Source organism: Tachysurus fulvidraco, chromosome 4 (assembly GCF_022655615.1).
Source record: "Tachysurus fulvidraco isolate hzauxx_2018 chromosome 4, HZAU_PFXX_2.0, whole genome shotgun sequence".
NCBI lineage: Eukaryota > Metazoa > Chordata > Actinopteri > Siluriformes > Bagridae > Tachysurus > Tachysurus fulvidraco.
The window spans coordinates 17,973,709-17,994,193 of record NC_062521.1 but is presented as its reverse complement, the minus strand read 5'-3'; the positions used below and the strand labels follow the sequence as shown (position 1 = coordinate 17,994,193).

Sequence of the window (20,485 nt, the reverse complement as noted above, 5' to 3'; positions counted from 1 at the left end):
CTGTGAACTTCTTCAGACGTATTATAGGTCAGATCACCAGCACCAGTGCTAGCTCTGAACCAGCACTTGGTTCTTTTTGGTGGAAAAGGGGTAAAACTGCCTCAGTGGAAAAGGGGCAGTAGTGAACTTCTTTGAGCTATTCCTTATTCGTTGTAAATCTAAGGCAGACTGTATTCTTTTTCTGTAGCTGAACCTAAGCTCTGGAACAATCTGCCTTTCAGCATTAGGGGCTTCTCCAACAGTCAGTGTCTTTAAAACTATCTTAAGACTTATTTTTATACTTTTGGTTAATTAGTTATTTATTGTCTTTTTAAGATTGTTTTTTTATTTGTAAAGAACTTAGGTTTAACTGTGTTAAACATGCTCTATATATGAAGTTTAACTTAACTTGTTTGGTCCACAAAAGAATTTATGGTATATTTTAGGAAACAGATTAAAGTGGAATAACTTGAATGCCACCAGATTGATTTTTTTTTGGGCCAATTTAAGTAAAGACATGATGGCCCAGTTATGGACATCCCTGGACATTGCCTGTGAGTCAATTCTCACTGGGAATTCCATGCCTTAATTTCTATCTTTTCACAACCAGTTTTGGAAATATTGCACAAATTAAAGCTATGGCTGTGTGAATGTGACTGTATGATAGTCTTCTTGTTTCTCAAGACATTTAAGCTTACCACCCGATCCTACCTTTATTCAGATAATCTGCTTTAAATAAGTTAAATCCCACAACCTTTAAAATGAACATTTTCATGATGAGGCTTATATTATGCTTCAGTGATTTAATGTGTGAACAATTTGTAATAGATATTATTATAGGCTTTTTTTCTAGGTAGAAATAATGTCCAAATGTAGAAATGCAGATTTCAGATAATACTGACAAATGTCTAGACTTATAGATGCAAATATCTTTTTTTTTTTATAATAATAAAATAATAATAATTTTTTTTATAGTGCAGCATTTTTGTTAACTTTGTGTGCGTATGGGAAACATATTTGTGACCACATATATTTATTTATAAATCAACATATAAATTGTCTAATAATTTTCTGTACATTTTTATTTAATGGCACTGTTCTGATTCTCTTTTATTGGCTTTCTATAAAGAGAATTGTTAGCTGGAAACTAAATATCCACACTGCCATCTAGTGATCAATGCCTAAAAAAGGCATGGATTTCGATTTCTAAAGTATTTTAAGTATTTATTTACATAAAAATATAATTGTTAACAAAATGGTTTATTCTACACTAATATTCATTAATTAGATTTCAACAGAATTGTAATATATACTGTGCTTTGCAAAAGACAAAGTTTTTGAATTACAATTTTTGTTTTAAATGTATGACTTCTGTATTATAGATAAAAAGATTTTTAAGAATACTTTTCCAAAAAAAAAAAGAAGAAAAAATTATATAAATGATTCAGATTATCCTGCACAGGATTTTTACTTTGTAGACAATAATCATGTTTGCTAATTTTAAAAAAAAATCAACTCATGCTGTTGATCCACCATTTGCTTAAGAATTTTATGTCCCGGTCAATAAAACGTGACTTATTTAATTATTCATATACATCATGAGTCTAAAAAACTAAACTTGTGTCAGTGGATTAATATAATAGTATTTAACTGTGTAACAAAAGTCTTGTTCTTTTACTCCTATACTCCAAACATCATCATCCATGCAGTTATTCTTGTGAAGAGTAGATGCTTCTTCCTTATTTTACCTCAGGTGTATGCTGCATTGGTATGCTCTTTATTTCTTGGTTGACCCTTGAGATTTCTTCTTTTTTCTTCTTCCTTTTTTCTTCCTTTCTATTTTTTTGTGAGTGATCTTAGGACGTTTCCCGTAGATCCCTTGATATAACTCTGGACTTCTTTGAGACATCTTTCAAATTATTCAGACAGCTCCTAGACTAAATTTGGTAGGATGCACTGAAATGGGCGCTTCATGTTTGAAATATGTTAATGTATGAAATGATGCAAGATGGATGATATTTTACACAAGGGAAGGAATAATGTTTGTAATGTTGTTCAATGTAGAAAATGACTGTGTATAATTATAGTAACTTGAAAATAGACAAATAGAGTCAAAAATAACCTGTATTCAAAAATGTGTTTATTATAGCAATCATTTCATTTCAGCCTAATACAAGATATCACAATTATACAGCATTGAGGAATTTACAATCCTCAGTTAAAATAAGAAATAGTTCAAATGGACAATGAGAACAACAGACAGAATCAGTGTGTTACAGTCCACAGAAAATTAAAGCTAACTGTATGAAATATGAATTTAAAACATCAGTATAGCTATAGCTAGCAAATTTTAGATAACCAGCTGAAATAACATTATCTGCTCTTGCCTAGCTTTAGCCTCCAGTTTATATATATGTTGTACTTACCATCATACTTATTTCATTTAGATACTAAGTGAAAATATGGTCAACAACACAAAGTCTAATAACTGGAAATGACATGATACCATTTTTTCTTTTCAGAAACTTGTACTGAAACCTTGAGTGTCAATTGATACTGATCCCTGAAAATGTGTCTGTTTTATATGTAATATATGTATTTATTATATATTTAGTTAATAGTTATATATAGTATTCATTGTAATAAATACATACTAGCCAAAGGAAAAAATTGTAAAAATCTATTTCTAAAAATACATATTTTAGGTTTAAATTCAGTTACAGTATCTGATATCTCAGGATTTAGCAAGAATTAGTGTTGGTGAACTCAGAATTTGCACAATTATGAACTGTTGTAGAAAGAATATTATTATTTACTGTCCAGTGTCACACAAACAAGGATGGTTTCCCTTCTGAGCCTGGTTCCTCTCAAGGTTTCTTTCTCATATCAGCTAGCTTTACAAGCCTTTTCCTTTTTCTTTTACAAAAATGTCCTTTTTCTTTTATCATCATCATCATCATCATCATCATCATCATCATCATCAGTATTGATTTTATTGTTGTTATCACTTTATTCATTTATTTATTTTTACAAAGACATGTTGTGTCGTACAACCAAGCTAAGCTGAGAACTCATTTTATAAAGCAATCTGAGATGAAAGGAACAAATGTGCTGTTAATATTTAAAATTAGTCAAAAAACTAAGGAGCGCCATCGCGTGTTTAATAACTGTACTGCATTTAATTAGAAAATTGACAATATTTTATCCAGATTTCTGTCTATTCGTATATTTGATTAATTACTAGTGTGTGGCTGGATTCGTCGTGCTGGGAAGCAGCGACGTATCGGGTATCAGCTGGATTTCTGGCGGATGCGGACACACTGTTGTCCGGATCGTTAAGATTGACACAACAAAGATTGTTGTCTTTGGTTGACTACCGGAGTTGTTTTGGCATGTTCTGCCTGCAAGTTAATAACTGTTTCGAGCAGGGCTGCAAGAATATTGCAAATTCTTGCATCAGTTTTGTCTATTGTTTCTGCGAAGTGCGCTCAAACTATTACTAAGACTTTGCTCTTCTTATTAAATTTACATTTAGTATGTGTTGTTCATTTGGCATCTACTTAGAGGCCTAAATGATGCAGAACCCAATTCTAATTGTTCAGTATGCTGACAGCTATATAAGTCCCGCAACACAAAGTTTAGCCAATCAGCTGACCAGAGACAAGTACGAGAAAGAGAGAGAGAGAGAGAGAGAGAGAGAGAGAGAGAGAGAGAGAGAGAGAGAGAGAGAGAGAGAGAGATATGGTCCCAGATCACTCAGTCAAACTGGAAATGATGCAATCTTGCGAGTCTTGCGAGAACTTGTAATAAAGAGCAAGAGCCCACAGAGAGTAATAAATACATTACATTTTACCTTTCTATTATATGTATTTGAAAGTTAGGTGAATTTAAGCTATTATCTTATGGCACAATGCACCACATATATAAATATACGGGTTCATTTTTGTTGCGCAAAAACATTATATGACTTCTTGTGATATAAAAATGTTATAATATTTGATTTGATATTGTATGAATGAAGAGACAGTTGCATTTTCTTGTTTCATTTATATATATATATATATATATATATATATATATATATATATATATATATATATATATATTAATAGAATAGAATAATATATAATATATTCGTTCAAATTGCATAAAAACGTTGCTAAAATGGTTAGAGCATATGGACTGACAGCTGGGATCGAACTAATAAATCGGAAAATTCCTTTCTAATATTAGCTTAATCATTTGCTTTAAATGGGAATTTGTTTGAAATTGAAATACTTTAGTTTTGCATGTAATAGTCTCAATCTGAACGAATATGGCAAATATTTTTTATGAATTGGTTTTTAAGCTGTTTAATTTTTGTTCTTAAATGTTAAATATCTTTGTACAGTGTGTACTTGCTCATGTTTGGTCTGATTTCGAAGTGAATGTGGCGCTATCCATGGTACTGAATCACTGACCGGATCTCACACACACTCACTTCCAGCACACTCTTACCCAAGTTCCATTTAATAAAACATATTCAGGATTCATTTAGTTAAAATATACATTTTTAAATAAATTGCAGTGAAATAAGTGTTAGAATATTCCTTGAACCAGAAAACCTGGTTATTTTTTAGTTAATCCAGAAGGATTTTTTTAAATTTATCATTTTAATTCTTAGGAGCCATATATAGTTGTGAAAGCACGCATTTGCATCTGCGCGGGCAATATTTTTGGAAACAGTTTTATTCATATATTGCAATTCATTTAAAAGAGTTAAAAACTACTTTTGAAATAGTATTGACAAAATACAAAAACAGCTTAATACTACTACTACTACTACTACTACTACTACTACTACTACTACTACTACTACTACTGCTACCACTACTAATATGAATATTAATAATAAAAATACTGCGTAGATAACGGACTAAGTAATAAAATTGTCCTTTGTGCTTTAAGCAGTGCTGTATATCTTTAGAATAAGATCACTTGAGGATTAGAATAGGCATAAACTGACAAATATCCTGTTATACAGAATTGGTCTGCTCTTTAGTATTTAGTAGAAATTTCATACCGTAAATAACTTCATGAAAGTGGTATCTATGGTCAGCAAATGCTAAAAATAAAGATAGGTTAATTTGGCTATTATAGAAATGTTTTTTATTCTCAGCCGATATAAATGTTTTTAACCTCAGTTTATGCGACAGCTTTAATACAAGGACAGTATTGCTCTTCGATTGTCAGTACTGTGAACGTGCAAAGGACTGCTGTGGGTCCACGTACCGTCTTACTTTATTATGGCTGAGACCAAAATTGAAAATTGTCATAATGCATTTAGACACTAGAGGGGGCATGGATCACGACAGATCCATATTATAACACAACGTATCATCAAATTCGTTTTCGTTTTCTATCAGCCATTAATAAAATTTTATACATCCAAAAAGATTACACGTACATAGACGTCGTGAAATATATAGATTCGATTGGATTTTTTTTTTTACGTTTTAAGTTTTATTTCATTTCTTCGTGATTGAGAAAATAGTCCGGATCAAAATCTATCTTACACCACTGTTTCCTATAAATGGGAAAGCATATACCTATTGCTATAAACACTGCTTACATATCCAGAAGGGTGGATACTGTTTAAATAATATACATCATTTCATCTCTATAAAATCAATCAAATTGTTCGGTGTTCAATATGAAACAAGTCTGAAGAAAAAAGTATACAGCAAGACTTCACAGAAGGCCCACAGACAAACACCACAGTCCCCAGTGTACCGTCTTGGTCTCCATATTCGTCATAATAACTACCGTTTAGTGTAACATTAACAACGACTTAACGATTACAGCAAATAACAATGGGCATGTATTAGCTTGTACATTTTTGAGTGCAGGGCAGAGACTACAACTGACAGGCGCGCGTGTGTGTGTGTGTGTGTGTGTGTGTGTGTGAGAGAGAGAGAGAGAGAGAGAGAGAGAGAGAGAGAGAGAGAGAGAGAGAGAGAGAGAGAGCATGTAAATGCCAAAAAAATCTGCCAAAAGTAAACATTTTAAAATTTCAAATGTAAAATAATACTAACGATGGAACTGATTCTACTTTCTCCCTGTCTGTTTGCCTCTTTGTTTGTCTTTTTCCGCTCTATACCTTCCCATCTATATTTCTCTGTCTTCCATTCCACAGACACAACCCGTTGATTAAAAAAAAAAATATATATATATATATATATTACATTATATATATATATATATATATATATATATATATATATATATATATATATATATATATATATATATATATATATATATATAAGGTGAGCACTGGTTATTTATATATATTTTTCCTTCCACAGAGCTCTAATCCCTTTGATTAGATCTAATACCTGCCAAAACCCAGATGGCATGCCCACACATCGCTCCCTGTGATAATGCCATTGTGGAATCTACCTATTAATATTAATTTTCAGTCTCCGCAAATGTCTGAACTGCTAAGGCTTGAAATTTCTTCAAAAAGCCATGGCATGACTTACTAGGGATTTTTAAAGATAATTCCTATTCCACCTCTTTTTCCTCCCTTTGAAGTGAGAATCACTCTCACTATTTTGGCTTAAGGTGTTTAAAAGGTTTCCATTTTCTGCTCACGGTCTAAAACGAGCACCATATAGAATTTCACGTTTTCATGATTTTCACGTCTCCCATTTAACTAACAGGATATTTGTAGGCTTTTTTTATCTTAATACATATTCTGCTTAATTCCTATGGCACTGAAAATAGAACTATTAAGGTATTTGTCACGGGTGTACAAGCTGCTAAAGGTAGGCCTAATCACCATCTTCAGCACACTGAATCCCGAAATTCAAATGGTGACGTGTTCAGGACAACCATCATGGCCTTGTTATTTTAAATGTGTTAGTGGGTCTATTTAAATTCTCCACCTCACTCTTTAAGTCTGCTCTTAATTTGCGTTATGTGTTCAAGACCGGTAACAAGCACACTAAAGAGATCTGCTATACAAGGCATTTGTGTATCAAAGGAAAGAATTATGAGTTTATCTAATAAATGGCTGCTCTTACGCGAAAATGGCATCGGCTTGCATGAACTAATACATTTGTCAGAGATGTTAAATATACAGTCATTTGTACAAAAATATTTGTATAAAAAAGACGCCAAGAGATAAATAGAAAGGTATTTTACCAGGCTTAGAATCTAAATAAAGTAATTGCTCTTTGTAAACAATAATATTGGTTATAAAGAAACGACCAAAACCAATCAAACAACCAATCAATCAATCTATCTATCTATCTATCTATCTATCTATCTATCTATCTATCTATCTATCTATCTATCTATCTATCTATCTATCTATCTATCTATCTATTGATCGATCGATTCCTTATACCTTTGCTCATGATGTAAGCATTTACGTGAGCAATACACAATGCACACAATACACATTAGTGTTTGAGAGGTACATTAAAACATAAACTTGTTTAAAAACAAATAGTTATTATACCGAAAATATCATCATCATCATCAACAACAACAACAACAACAACAACAACAACAACACCACTACTACTACTACTACTACTACTACTACTACTACTACTACTACTACTACTTATTATTATTATTATTATTATTATTATTATTATTATTATTATTAGTATTAGTAGTAGTAGTAGTAGTAGTAGTAGTAGTAGTATTATCTAAACATGTTTGGAACAAGGTACACTTGAAACCTAATGACTACCCTATTTTAATCAATAATTTAAGCCAAAACTTTACATTAAACTTATATTTCCTCATATACCTGATAATAAATGTAGGCTGTCATATCGCTCATTAGGCTCCTCCCCTCGTTAAAGATGAGTTAGTTCATTTAATAACAGGATAAGCTGTGCCAACATTTATGCGCCGTTTACTATCAGTAAAGGCATTATTTGATTGCTGACCTGTGAAGTGTAATAAAAGATAAATGAGCTCTGCCAGTTCACAATCTAACGAATTGAAATAACTAAGCATGCTATTTCATCGATTATATATGGAGTTGCTTCAGGATGTGTCGCCATTTCCGACGGCAAATCCAGCTCCATATGTGCAGCATTGTCTCACGATACACGTAAGAGAGTGGTTTCTGAGCTATATTTATTTAAAATATTGATAAAAACACGTAATTTGTTAACCCTGGAAAGTCATCGGACATCAATTTAGAACATTTAGTTATGTTTTAATATGAGTTAATTTTGTTTACATAGTCTATACACAACTTATATAACCTTTGGACATATATCAATCCATTCCATTCCATTCCATTCCATTCCATTCCAAAAAAAACACTAAAAATGTCAGTGAAAGGTAGTCAGAGATTAGCTTGTGCATATGAAATGTACACATGAAAAGAATACAATATGATCAGAGTGCATGAAAGGCATGCAACTAAACCTGTACGTCCAAGTGTCACAAGTTTTGACTGGAATATTAATTAATTCGTCCCTATTGTATATGACCGAATATTGTATCAGAATGAAAGTAAATCTAAGTGAAGCTTTAGACTAATCTTATCATGAAAGTTGGAAGTTGCTGTAAATCTGGCTTCTGGCTGCAGCAGTTGACATTTTACGCGTAGGGCCCCGTGAATTGAGCTATAAGTGTTTATTTATAAGTATCGGTCATTCATCTTATTCATATCTCTCTCTCTCTCTCTCTCTCTCTCTCTCTCTCTCTCTCTCTCTCTCTCTCTCTCTCTAACACACACACACACACACACACACACACACACACACACACACACACACACACACACACACACACACACACACACACACACACACACACACAATTAACGTCTAGAATGAAAGCGGCAGCTCAGAAATGTGTCTGTCCGCGCGAGACGGATATTCCAGTATATTTACCGTCGGCTAGCTGATGTGTGATGGGATCAGTCGTTTACATATTGAGATTCCTCTTTCCCGTGCGGGATCTGTCTGTTCGTACCCTCAACAAACCCCCGCAGGAGGTGTAGCGGTTGATTTACTTTGATCAGTGGTCGCTGCATATGAGCTGTGGGCTCGCGTGAGAAGAAAGTATAATATAAACGCTGGATGTTTTTAATTATCACTGGTGACTGCCTGTGCAAGACGATCCGAAGTGAGCAATATCAGCTATAACGTGAATGTAAAAAGCACAAAATATACCAAAGGTTAAACACTGTAAAACTATGTAGTGAGATTTTACTCAACTCGATATCGGATGTTTAAAAAAAACATTAATTCGGTTTAATGCTGTACATTTGTCCGAAATCGATGCAATATGCATTCTCCAATTCCCGTGCGACTTTGCATTATTGCACATTTAATCAGATTCTATAAAACACTCACGATGGGAACGCTAAATATAACGCACGACTTGTTTTTTGAACACGCATCACAAAGCGTTTAAGGTATTGTCATAGAGTCTACAGCATTTAAGCCTTATATACAGTCCCTTGGGTAAGACAGAGATGTTTTTCTTTTTCGTTGCGCAAAGTATTGAGCGCCAGTCGGACTCAGAAAGCTTACAGGAAACAAAGTCGTCTAATGTGGTCGCTGCCGACAGACCATCACACCACTCAATCAAAAGATCATTGCAGCTGGGTAATGCACACGAGTAGCCAACATGAGAATCATTAAGGTAACATTAAACGGAAGTTCTTAGTCTGTCCTGCTCGTGTACGCACGACATTCATAGTCCTCGATATGTTAGCTATACTGTCAGAATTTCTTAAAGCCCGCGGGGAAAATGGAATACACGCCTTAATCTTTTTTGCGCATTAACCAAGTTAACTCTGGTCCACATATCACTTGGTGAGCATGACCTGTCTATCTTGCGTGACGAAGGTCTTATCCAAACCCCGTGACACTTTCGGATGGGGCTTGACACTTATTGCTGCAGTAGATAACGCAAAGCTGCCGCGCGCGTCGATCGATATTCGTCCAAAACGGAAGACACCATACATAACCTGTAAAACATTTTCACTCACTCACTGGCCACACATTATCTCGGAGATTCCCCTTCCAGCGCAGGTCCTTTGCTTTCTCATCACCTAGTTTTTTCTCCCCTTCCCCTGCAGACTGTCCTCGGTTATTCGTTTCCGTGATTCTCTCTGTCGCGCGCTCGCTTTAGTCTACTCATACTTGAGCTACTTCAGCATAGATGCGTGTCTCTCTCTTCCTCCCACCTCGTATGGAAGCCTTTTTAGTCATCGCCTTTGTAATACGCTCTTTACGTATCATTATTTAGAAAGCTTTGGAGCTGTTTTGAGCATCTTATAACCAAAATCCGCGCGGAGTTGAAAAGCGTACATGAACCCCCCACTCCCCCTCCCTCTCTTCCAGTGCCGTCTTGACCCGAACACATCTGAAACTTATTACGGCGGCCCCCCTTTTTAGTGGGCTGCTCCCGTGATATATTCGTCACTGTGTTGTGTGTTTTAAAACTTTGCTTGTGTAGTATTTGTAGTATGCCCCACCTACAACGTTAGCAAAAAAAAAAAAAAACAAAAAAAAACACCTTCACTTCGCTGACGCTTTATTTACCAGGCAATATTTTGGAGAGGTTCCCGGAGCGCATGTCTGGGTCATAACACGCCCTTTCGACATCTCACCGTTTTGCGCGGAACCTGTCTGTCCTGTTGGCTCTTACTGTTTTGTTTTAGTGTACTTCTAAGTGTTCTTTCCATTTGAAGAAATTGCACAGTCTGGTGCACTTCATCCAGAGCAGGAGCTGAACGCGTGTTTCGGCTCCACCGTACCTAGTAGCCCCGATGGGTGTCCACTGAAGCCGTTTATATTAAAGGTTTCTCTCCCCCCTCCCCTTGCATATCGCATGTCCAGCCCCCCCATGTCCATTGGCTTTTCGTGGTCTGTGTGCCTACGTCCACCCCCTGCACGCACACACACACACACACACACACACACACACACACACACACACACACACACACACACACACACACACACACACACACACACAGTGCACGCTGCTTTCATTAAACACCTCTCTCTCTCTCTCTCTCTCTCTCTCTCTCTCTCTCTCTCTCTCTCTCGCCTCTTGTCCGGCCCCCTGATCTCTCTGTCCATTGGCTTCTCCGGGTCTATTTTTCATGTCCAGCCCCTAATGAGTGTCCATTGGTTTTGTTATTTCCACTCCCTCCTCCCACTCCCCGGTTTTGCCCTGCCCATGTTTTGTATGTCTGTGTCCATCCATCTCCTGACGTTCAAGTTCGCAGGGACGTCACGTCCGCACTTGAACTTGCAGCTCAGGGGGGCTTTTGCCATTTTTTTCATCTCTCCCTCTCTCCCTCTCTCTCTCTTTTCAAAAAAAAAAAGCCATGACGGCTATCCCACTATCTATCTTCCTCGCGCCATCTTTGCATTATTTCTAATTTATTTTGGATGTCAAAGGCATTGATGAAGATATTTTCTCTGGAGTCTCCCCGCTAACCCGGCTCTCCCGATGTGAACCGAGCTGAAAGCCGTCGCCAACCACCATGTCTCGCCGCAAGCAAGGCAAACCCCAGCACTTAAGCAAACGGGATTTTTCGCGTAAGTATACTCTTTGTGTTGTGCACGTCTTGTGCACCTTCATCTTTTCTTGGTCCGGTGTTGTAATATTCCGTAAAGAAGGAAAAAACCCGTAACGGAGAGCGTGACACTGCGAAGGCACACCGGACGGCGGACAGCGCAGATCGCGGTCAAGTGGACTTCACCGAGGAGCGCAGCAAGCCTTTCCATTGACCAGATTACCTTTACGCGTAGCTTTTTCCCGTTCAAAGTCATAATCTAACTTTCGTACAAATGCCGCTTTGTTGAAATTTGGAAAGTTTTATAGAACTAAATTCTTTGCACGCACGTGCCACGGTCTCTCCGGCCACCTAAGAGGCGTTAAGGTATCGGACTATGGTAGGTACGCATGCTTAGGTTTGACTGTTGCGACTCTGTCATAAGGCTGATTTAGAGTGACTACTGGCAGAATTTCCCCTCCTCGCGCGCCGTTTTTGGAAGATTTTCAAAAAAAAAAGTGGAAGTGCATTTTGATTGGGAAAAAAAATCTCGTGTCTGTATGTTTACAAGCGCCGCGTGTACCGTAAGAAGCAGCGCTGGAGCCGGAGGAAAGACGCTCGCTCGCTTTTAGGAAATTACACGTATATCAGCCACAATTTTATCGATCTAACCTATAATCAAGAGTTTTTTTTCCAAAGTTGAAGCACGGCAGGTGTTGATCAGAATGTAAAGATCCTGTGGATTAACCCGAGTTAATATTGAATATTTTATCGAAAGCAACAGGAATACGACTATATTCGCAGATAAACATTGCTGCTTGACTGGAACGCATTAACTAGAAAAGTAGCAACATAGTCTAGTTATATTTTATTTTAATGAGTTGCATCTTGTTTTACCTGGTGACCTTACAGCAACACGACTTTGCACTGTAATTTGAACTATTTTATTAAAACTCCCAAGGAACACCATTTTAGACTTGTCCTGGAAGCTCGCGTGCTTTTTTGGCGATATAGCATAGCACAAAAAGTGTTCATTGAGAAGTCATCCACCGCACAAAGTTCTATCATTTATAACAGAACCATAAACATGCTCCGGACTGTGGAGCTTATGGAAAAACGACAGGACCGTGTTATCAGACGGCACCGAGCTCCAAGAAGTGTTACACTACCTTTAAGGATAAACATGCTTGATACAAATCCGCGTTGTTGTAACATCATAACGTATCGTGTAACGTTATCAGGTTTCCACACACACACACACACACACACACACACACACACACACACACACACACACACACACACACACACACACACACACACACACACACACACACACAGCGGCGTCCCGTAGCTGCTCCGTAGTGTCCCAATGATCAGTGTGCGTATGTGTGTGTGACACCCGTCGCTAGGAGGCACACTACGATCACAAACTGGAAATGAACTTGAACCTGAGCAATTTTACCGCCACCTCTATCTACATATTTAACGACAGCATAGAGATAGAGGTATTATAGACACCTCTAAGCGCTTTAAAACAAATCGATCGGTTTCTCCTCCTGGACTCATGCGTGCTTTGGCCTGTTGCGCAAACTGCACAAAAACTCTAATCGAACTGAAAATATGCATACACAGAATATGATTTCTTTTGAATGAACAATCCTAATCAGCGTTTACACTGACTTTTCAACGTCTTGGATAACTCCTAACCTACTTGGATTGTCTAAAACCAATTCCTTGGTATAACCCATTAAAAAACTTTTAGTGACCACGTTCCTCTTGTTTTTAAACAAACAGTTAAGTAACAAACACATCAGCAATTCATCGGTTTATTCGCGCTTGTATTCGTGATCAATAGTTAAAAATCTAAACCATTAAAACGCATACATTGACTGATCTTTTTTGAGACTGTAGTGAGATCTTTTTTTGGGGGGAATGAGGCGGAATTAATCGCGCGTAAAGGTAAACTGCGTAACAGCACCTTTACAAGACAATTCTATTCCATATCCGACTGACACTCCTGGTCAGTTTAATCGTTGAAAATGCTCTTATAGGCGTTTACATTTGTTGAGAGTGTTTAGTTCTTCACTCACTGTTACGTGTTTTTTTTTTATATAGACAAAAAGAGAGAGAAGGAAACGGTGTAGTTTTATTTAGTTATAGAAAACAGTAGAGAGTGAAGTGAACGTATTTATCTAACATTTCTATTTATTTATTGCACACGATTCCTGCAAAAAACAAAACAACAAAAAAAAAAAACAGGATGGCCTGCATCAATTAACCTAAGAATGTCTAAATATTGCCTAAATATAGTAGCGACTGTATTTATAGATTTATTTATAGATTTATACTGTACAGTTAAGGCTGCTAGGAAAAAACAGAAGAAGTTTAGGGAGAATAGAAGTCAAAACAATTCATTTTTATGTAAACAACTTGATTTGTCGATTTGTTGTGGAATTGGTGCACAAAGAGACAAATGTTCAAGCAAGTCAACCCAGGAACCTACACTTCGGGGTTTTGTTGAATAACCTAAGATCTAAAACAGTAGTCTGTGGCCACATCGCGTTTATTCCGCGCTTTAGCTTTCGCGGCTTGTGATGAAGGTTGCGCTCACTACACATTTTACCCCCTTTCTGTGCACTTGGGGTGAAGGTTAAATTAATTCACGTGATCCGAACACTTGGGAAAAAAACTGTCCTGTATGTATTTTCTAAATAAATAAATAAACGAATAATAATAATAATAATAATAATAATAATAATAATAATAATAATAATAATAATAATAATAACACTTTAAGGCTGGTTTGAAGTTTTCTTAAAGTGTGATTCTAGCAGCTTTGTAAGTGGTGAAAATGCCTCCAGTAACATCTGGGAGAAAAATACACTTTCCTGTCCAAGATATTGCATTAGTCCAGCAATACTACTTTTTAGCTTGCTGGTAAAAGAATAAAACCCTCTCCAGTGTAAGTTTGTCAAATTATGGAACAGTAAATATGCTTAATATAACAGATTTTCTTTTAATTATTGTCGGAACAGCATTCTTTAAAATAAGTATAATAATAGTAATTTAATTGCCTCTTTGCAGAGTGATGGTTGTGCCAAATATTCTAGAAATATATGCAATATATTTGCTATGAATTTGCTATGAATTTGCTACTCAGTCTTGTTGTGTCCATCAGAACACCACTAATCACTGATTTCCTTTCTGCCTCTCTCCTCTGTCTGTCTCTTATTTGTTGTGTCTTGAACGGCGCTTTCTCCCATGAGCAGCCGAGCCCCTGTCGTCCGTGGTCTCAGAGGAAAGGCAGGAACATCACGGGCTGGTACAGGTCTCTCCAGAAGGAGACCAGGACCTGCTTACCTGCGGCCAGTGTCAGATGAACTTCCCTTTGGGGGATATCCTCATTTTTATTGAGCACAAAAGGAAGCAATGCAATGGCACCATGTGCATGGACAAGACAGTGGATAAGCCCCCTTCTCCCTCGCATGGCGAGCTGAGGAGAGCATCCAACCCCGTGGAGGTGGGCATCCAGGTCACACCAGAGGACGACGATTGCTTGTCAACGTCTTCTCGAGGAATCTGTCCGAAACAGGAACACATAACAGGTAAATATATCCCAAAAGACTGTGACAAGGACAGGAATGCGGTTGCATGCTGTATGTGTGCTTGTTTTTTGTAGGTATGTGTTAAAGACGTTTGTGATGCACTTGTGGATGTGTAGTCTACATATCGCACACACATGTTCTCTCTGTGGAGTTCTCATCCACAACTCTGGAGACACTTTTCAGTGTTGGGAGGGTGGAGATGGGGGGATGAGGGCTTATATATCATAATATTGCATTGCTCTGCTACAGCATGAAGTTGAAGAAAAAAAAATCTTTGTTGTGATTTATCATCACAAGATCTGCACAGTTTAGAGTCAGCATAGCTCTCACTTTCTGACTGGGTGGGATTTTTTAAATTAAACTCAGTCTTTAAGCATACATCACTTGTCTAAACCACTAGCTGTATGCTTGTTTTGGCAAATGAGTGTGTCTAGTTTTACCTCCTGTCCTTTCAGTTGTCTGTGTTTTTGAGCAGCTAAGCAGTTAAACCTGCTCAGGTATTACCCCAAAATACATTATGGTTTCACACTGGTGTTTTTTTTACAGTAATTAAATCCACTCCTCGCTTTAAGTTGCCATTTTGTGATCGGCGATTGGAGCACTAAGCGTTTGTCAGGAGGAGTGTATACCCATCAAGAGAATGAGGAAATGAGAGGGTAGTTGAGGGTAGAAGACAAAAAAGGGTAGTTGGGACGCCTTAGGGCTAGATGGTGAAGACCTTGGTGTTTCAGGAGAGCCAGTCCCTTCAGTGTGTATCCACAGACCCATGGGAAATCCTGCTCTGTATAGCTTATAAGCTCTCATGTGGTTTACTCAGATGCAGCTTGAGTTCATTGTATTTTTTTTAACGGCCACGTCTTATCCATATAAGTGTAACCGCATGCTTTTCTGACTGAAAATCAAAGACCATTGGAAGGCTAGTCAGTTCTCCTTGAATGTTTGGGGACACTCTTATAACACTGCTAGTTATTTTTTTAAAATTGCACAACAAAACATTAAATACTGCTACAGAAAGTAACAGAAAATTACAAGGCAGTTTATCACTTTGATGGTAAACAACCTTACAAAAGAAGTGTTTATATGCGGCCCACTGTAATCCTGTGTCTTGAGTAAATTCAAGTAGAAAGAACATGAATAGCGATAGGAATATGTCATTTTTGTGATCTATGTAATATTAGAAATGACTGCACAAATGTATGTGTGTGGACCTGCCTTAGCTGATTTAGACAGAGCATTTGCAGAGAGCAGAAAAAAGTGTGAGTGAGTCTCTCCAGCCTGTTTTTCTGCCTTGGTCGTACGTCAGGTCCATCCTCTGCTTCAAAGATCAGGTTCTCGGAAATGCCTGGGCCACTCAGTCCTATGTCCAGTGATTTGGGCCTGTCAGTACAGGCTTTTTATCAGCCTCACAATTCAGCCGTACAGCTGTTTCTGTTTCCACTTCTCACTTACGCTTTAGAGTCAGTAAGTCTCATCGAACACTGTGGTTAGCTGTGGTTGTTGAAGCCAGCACATACATTAGATTGATGTAGATTTTAATATATAATTGTGGTAAGCAGGGTCAGCTATGTGTAGTTAACCCCTTTGTTTTAAAAAATGTTGATGCCATTTCTGTGCAAATTATACAACCTCTTTATATTCACTAGCTATCGCACACACGTCTCATGTTTCTGTCAGACCCTAAGCGGGTTATTAAACTCATTTACATCATAATGTAGCAGGGTTCAGCTGATATCACTGGGTCACTGGTATTATGTGTGCTTGTGATGTTTTAAAGCAGTTTTGTGGGAAGGACCTTAACAACCTGTCTCTGTGTTGCTGCTATGGCAGGTCAACAGAAATATTAATTAACCATATTAATAAAGAGGACTTAAGTGCCTTTGTGAGTGGGAGAACTGGAGAAATTCACTATTATTATTATTATTATTATTATTATTATTATTATTATTATTATTATTATTATTATCATCTATCTATCTATCTATCTATCTATCTATCTATCTATCTATCTATCTATCTATCTATCTATCTATCTATCTATCTATCTATCTATCTATTTATTTATTTATTGCATTGCTATTATTACTGTTTGTATTAGTTTAAGATATATCTTGACAAGATTTGAACTAATTACATCTAGAGTGTTGCCCAAGCCACCAAATATGGAGCTACATGTGTGATGTAACATCACAATTCCCATATAGAGTAACTCAGAGAGACGAAAGGCAGTCGCTGTCACAGAGGAATGGTGTGTGGACTCTGTGTGTGTGTACATAAAAAAGAGCAATGAGCAGAGGTGTGTGTGCGTGTGCCCCAAATAGACCATGTATCCTGGTTAAGGGGCCCAGCCAAAAAGTATAGAGCTAATCGACTCTGCAGCTTTCTCTTCATGTCTACTCGTGTTCCTTATCATCTCCTGTCTACTCTTTTTCTTTTCTACTTCCCTCCTCTCTTTATTCTTCTTTTCCTACTCATACCTTTCCGTGCCATTTTGATGTTGAACATGCCCTTTAATTCTGTTAGTCATTCATGCGATTAATATATTCAATTCTGGACAAGAGGACTAACAAATAAAAGGTGCCTTTTTTAAAAAAGTAAGTTATTTTTGTTCTTTGATACTCAGTGCATTATGTTTGTTTGAAAGTAGTAAAATGGATTGTCTCCTGTTTTGAGATTAATTATCGAAATTGTGTCCACATTGCAGACTGAATTTGCGTTGGTTCCAGATTTGGAATTGTGAACTTTCAGATTAGACAGTCAAGACTCTTGCCATGGTGTCCTTTTAAAAACGATGACTCCGCTACAATAGATACACTGACTGATTCAATGGAATACTGAAACCATGCAGAATAGCCCTCAGTGCAGCTAATATATATTTTTTTAAAAAATGCTCTTTGCTGGATCCGTGTTCAATGATTTATATTTTATGATTAGTTTGCATATGAGCAGCCTGCAAGTTTCTGTTCTAAAAATGTGACCTCACTGGCAGGAATTTTTTAATTTAGGGTTTAATAAAATAAAAAATTCTGAACTCATCTATCATGATCATAATTATCAGCAGTACATCAACGATCAGATTTTGTAAATCAAGCTGGTAAATGCAGTGAGTGTCTGTGTGCATTTGAACATGACATTTCTCATGCAGCATTCACTGAAACTCCTTTGCGTTTGCACATAACTGTGCATGTGTGCAAGTCATCATGGTGATGACAGATATGATAAATGGATAGTGATGTAGTTGCTGTAGAAACAGTTGAAAATGAGAAAATATATAGGTGTGTGTCTACATCAGAGTTATGTAGGCATTACAAAAGAAAAAATAATCCTTTTATTTAGGTTGATACTGGGGCTCAGACAGACACATATTTCTCTGTATGCTGCAATGCTTCACCTCTGAATACGCACAGCCTCTGATTCTCTGCATTTTCCTCCTTTCTTTTTTCACTATTACATAAAATATCAGGAAGTGGCTCACCGCATGACCATCTTCGCAAAGCTATGACAGTGTACAACACCTGCAAAGGTCCTCTTTATGAATATGCATCCAACTGGTAGCTTGGCTACAATTTCCCGAAGAAAGCGTGTTTATTTCTTTTTCTCTGCTGAGATTGCTCCACAGAGTGTTCGGCTTGGATATATTTACAACTACTCCTGTTTGAGCTTTAAAAATATATTAAGACAAAAATGTGTGTGCTGTGTTTGTGTTAGTGTGTGTGAGAGAGAGTAACAGAAACATAGAAGAAGATGCATAATGCTGTCCTTAGGGATGGAGTTTAATTAATGGTGGATGATAATGTTTAATTCTCTTCTCCTGGAGCAGTTATGTGTTTGGGTGGATCTTACTCTGAGCATAGTTCACAGATGCATTGTGATATCCAGCATCCTCAGCACTGATTTGCATGATCCAGTCGGCCGTGTACTGTGGGGGTGGGTGGGCTTTGCTCGTTTGCTTTTTTCATTTAATGGGCCATGGCACACACTTTTGTTGACTTGTGAATTTTTGTGCTGCCCTTAAAGAAAAAAGTAATAATAAGAACAACGACAATAACAACAAGAACTATAATAATTAATAACAACAATAGTAATGGTTATTATTATTATTATTATTATTATTATTATTATTATTATTATTATTATTATTATTATTATTAATAATAATAATAATAATAATAATATTAATAATAATAATAATAATATTTTTATTAAGGGGTGAAAACATTAAAAAAATCATCACCCCGTAAATGTTCTTTTCACCTGCTCTTGCAGTGAAACCCAGCTTGTTGGGAACAAAGGTATTTAGCAGGCAGACGGGCACATCCTGGCACAGTGCCACCCTCTCTGTCTCACCACCCTGTGACGCTTCTTCCCTGCGACCCTCCCACAACAGGACAATGGCGGGTCCTCCATCACAACAGGAGAAAAGCTTGGCTCTCGTCAAGCTGCTCCCGTATTTCCCCCTCTTATTGTTCAGTGCATGGTGTTGTTCTGCCTCAGAGCAGGAATGATCCAGAATTACAGTTTAAAGCAATTCAAAGAAATAAGAGATCCCTGTTTTCTAATGTTATCAGAGATCTGCATTGTGTTTCCGAAACAGAGACTAGGGAATAGTTAACTCAGTACAGGTAACCACTGTCTTCAAAGCTCTGCTGCTTTTGCTCTTTTTTCACATTAAAACTTTTTTAGTTGTTCTTTGGGATATCATTGCCAAGCTGGAGTGTGTGTGTGGTTATATGTGTGCAGACCCACTGGATTCTGTCATGTTGTAGCTCTGAAATTATGTCATATGTTTTAGAGTGTGTATCCGTAAAAATGTTTATGTACTGCAAAATGTATTTATAAGTTCCAGTGGATTAGAGAGTGGGCTTTTGGGAACAGATGATGAAGGATGCAAAATTACTGTGCTACATGTTTGAGAGTGCACTTATATGAGCTTGTGTGCAACTCGACATTTGTTTGTGGTCACTGAAAGCCATATGTGCATGTGTGTATGTGCGCGAGTTGTGTGTTGGGGTGTGGAAAAACATGAAAGGCTATGTGAGTTGGCAATGTTGCAACAGGACATCCCTCAGTGGACGCTGCCAGAGGAGAGTTGGCACAGATCAGGACTGGCAGCCAAGGGTGGGCTAGGCTTTTACTATTCTGTTTACCTTTACTGTTCTATACACACACACACACACACACACACACACACACACACACACACACACACACACACACACACACACACAGAGAGAGAGAGAAATTATGACATGTTATGTGTTGGTCTCATTTTATAGAAGCAGTCACCTCCTAGAAATATGACTGTCACCTTTTCAAGCTTATCGATACTTCCATTCTTCCTCTTCCTCAATCTGTCTCTCAGGTT

The 20,485-nt window shown here is 37.1% G+C and overlaps 1 protein-coding gene across 1 annotated transcript in view; it reads left to right on the top strand.

Annotated features, from left to right (window-relative positions):
• The first annotated feature begins 11,129 nt into the window (after positions 1–11,129).
• The window catches only part of bcl11aa (BAF chromatin remodeling complex subunit BCL11A a), a 45,454-nt gene continuing 36,098 nt past the window's right edge, over positions 11,130–20,485 (top strand). The window contains exons 1-2 of the mRNA XM_047812575.1: positions 11,130–11,558; positions 14,788–15,123. Of these exons, the coding sequence (XP_047668531.1) occupies positions 11,504–11,558; positions 14,788–15,123 (391 nt within the window). The 5' untranslated portion in view covers positions 11,130–11,503. The remainder of the gene's footprint in view (positions 11,559–14,787; positions 15,124–20,485) is intronic.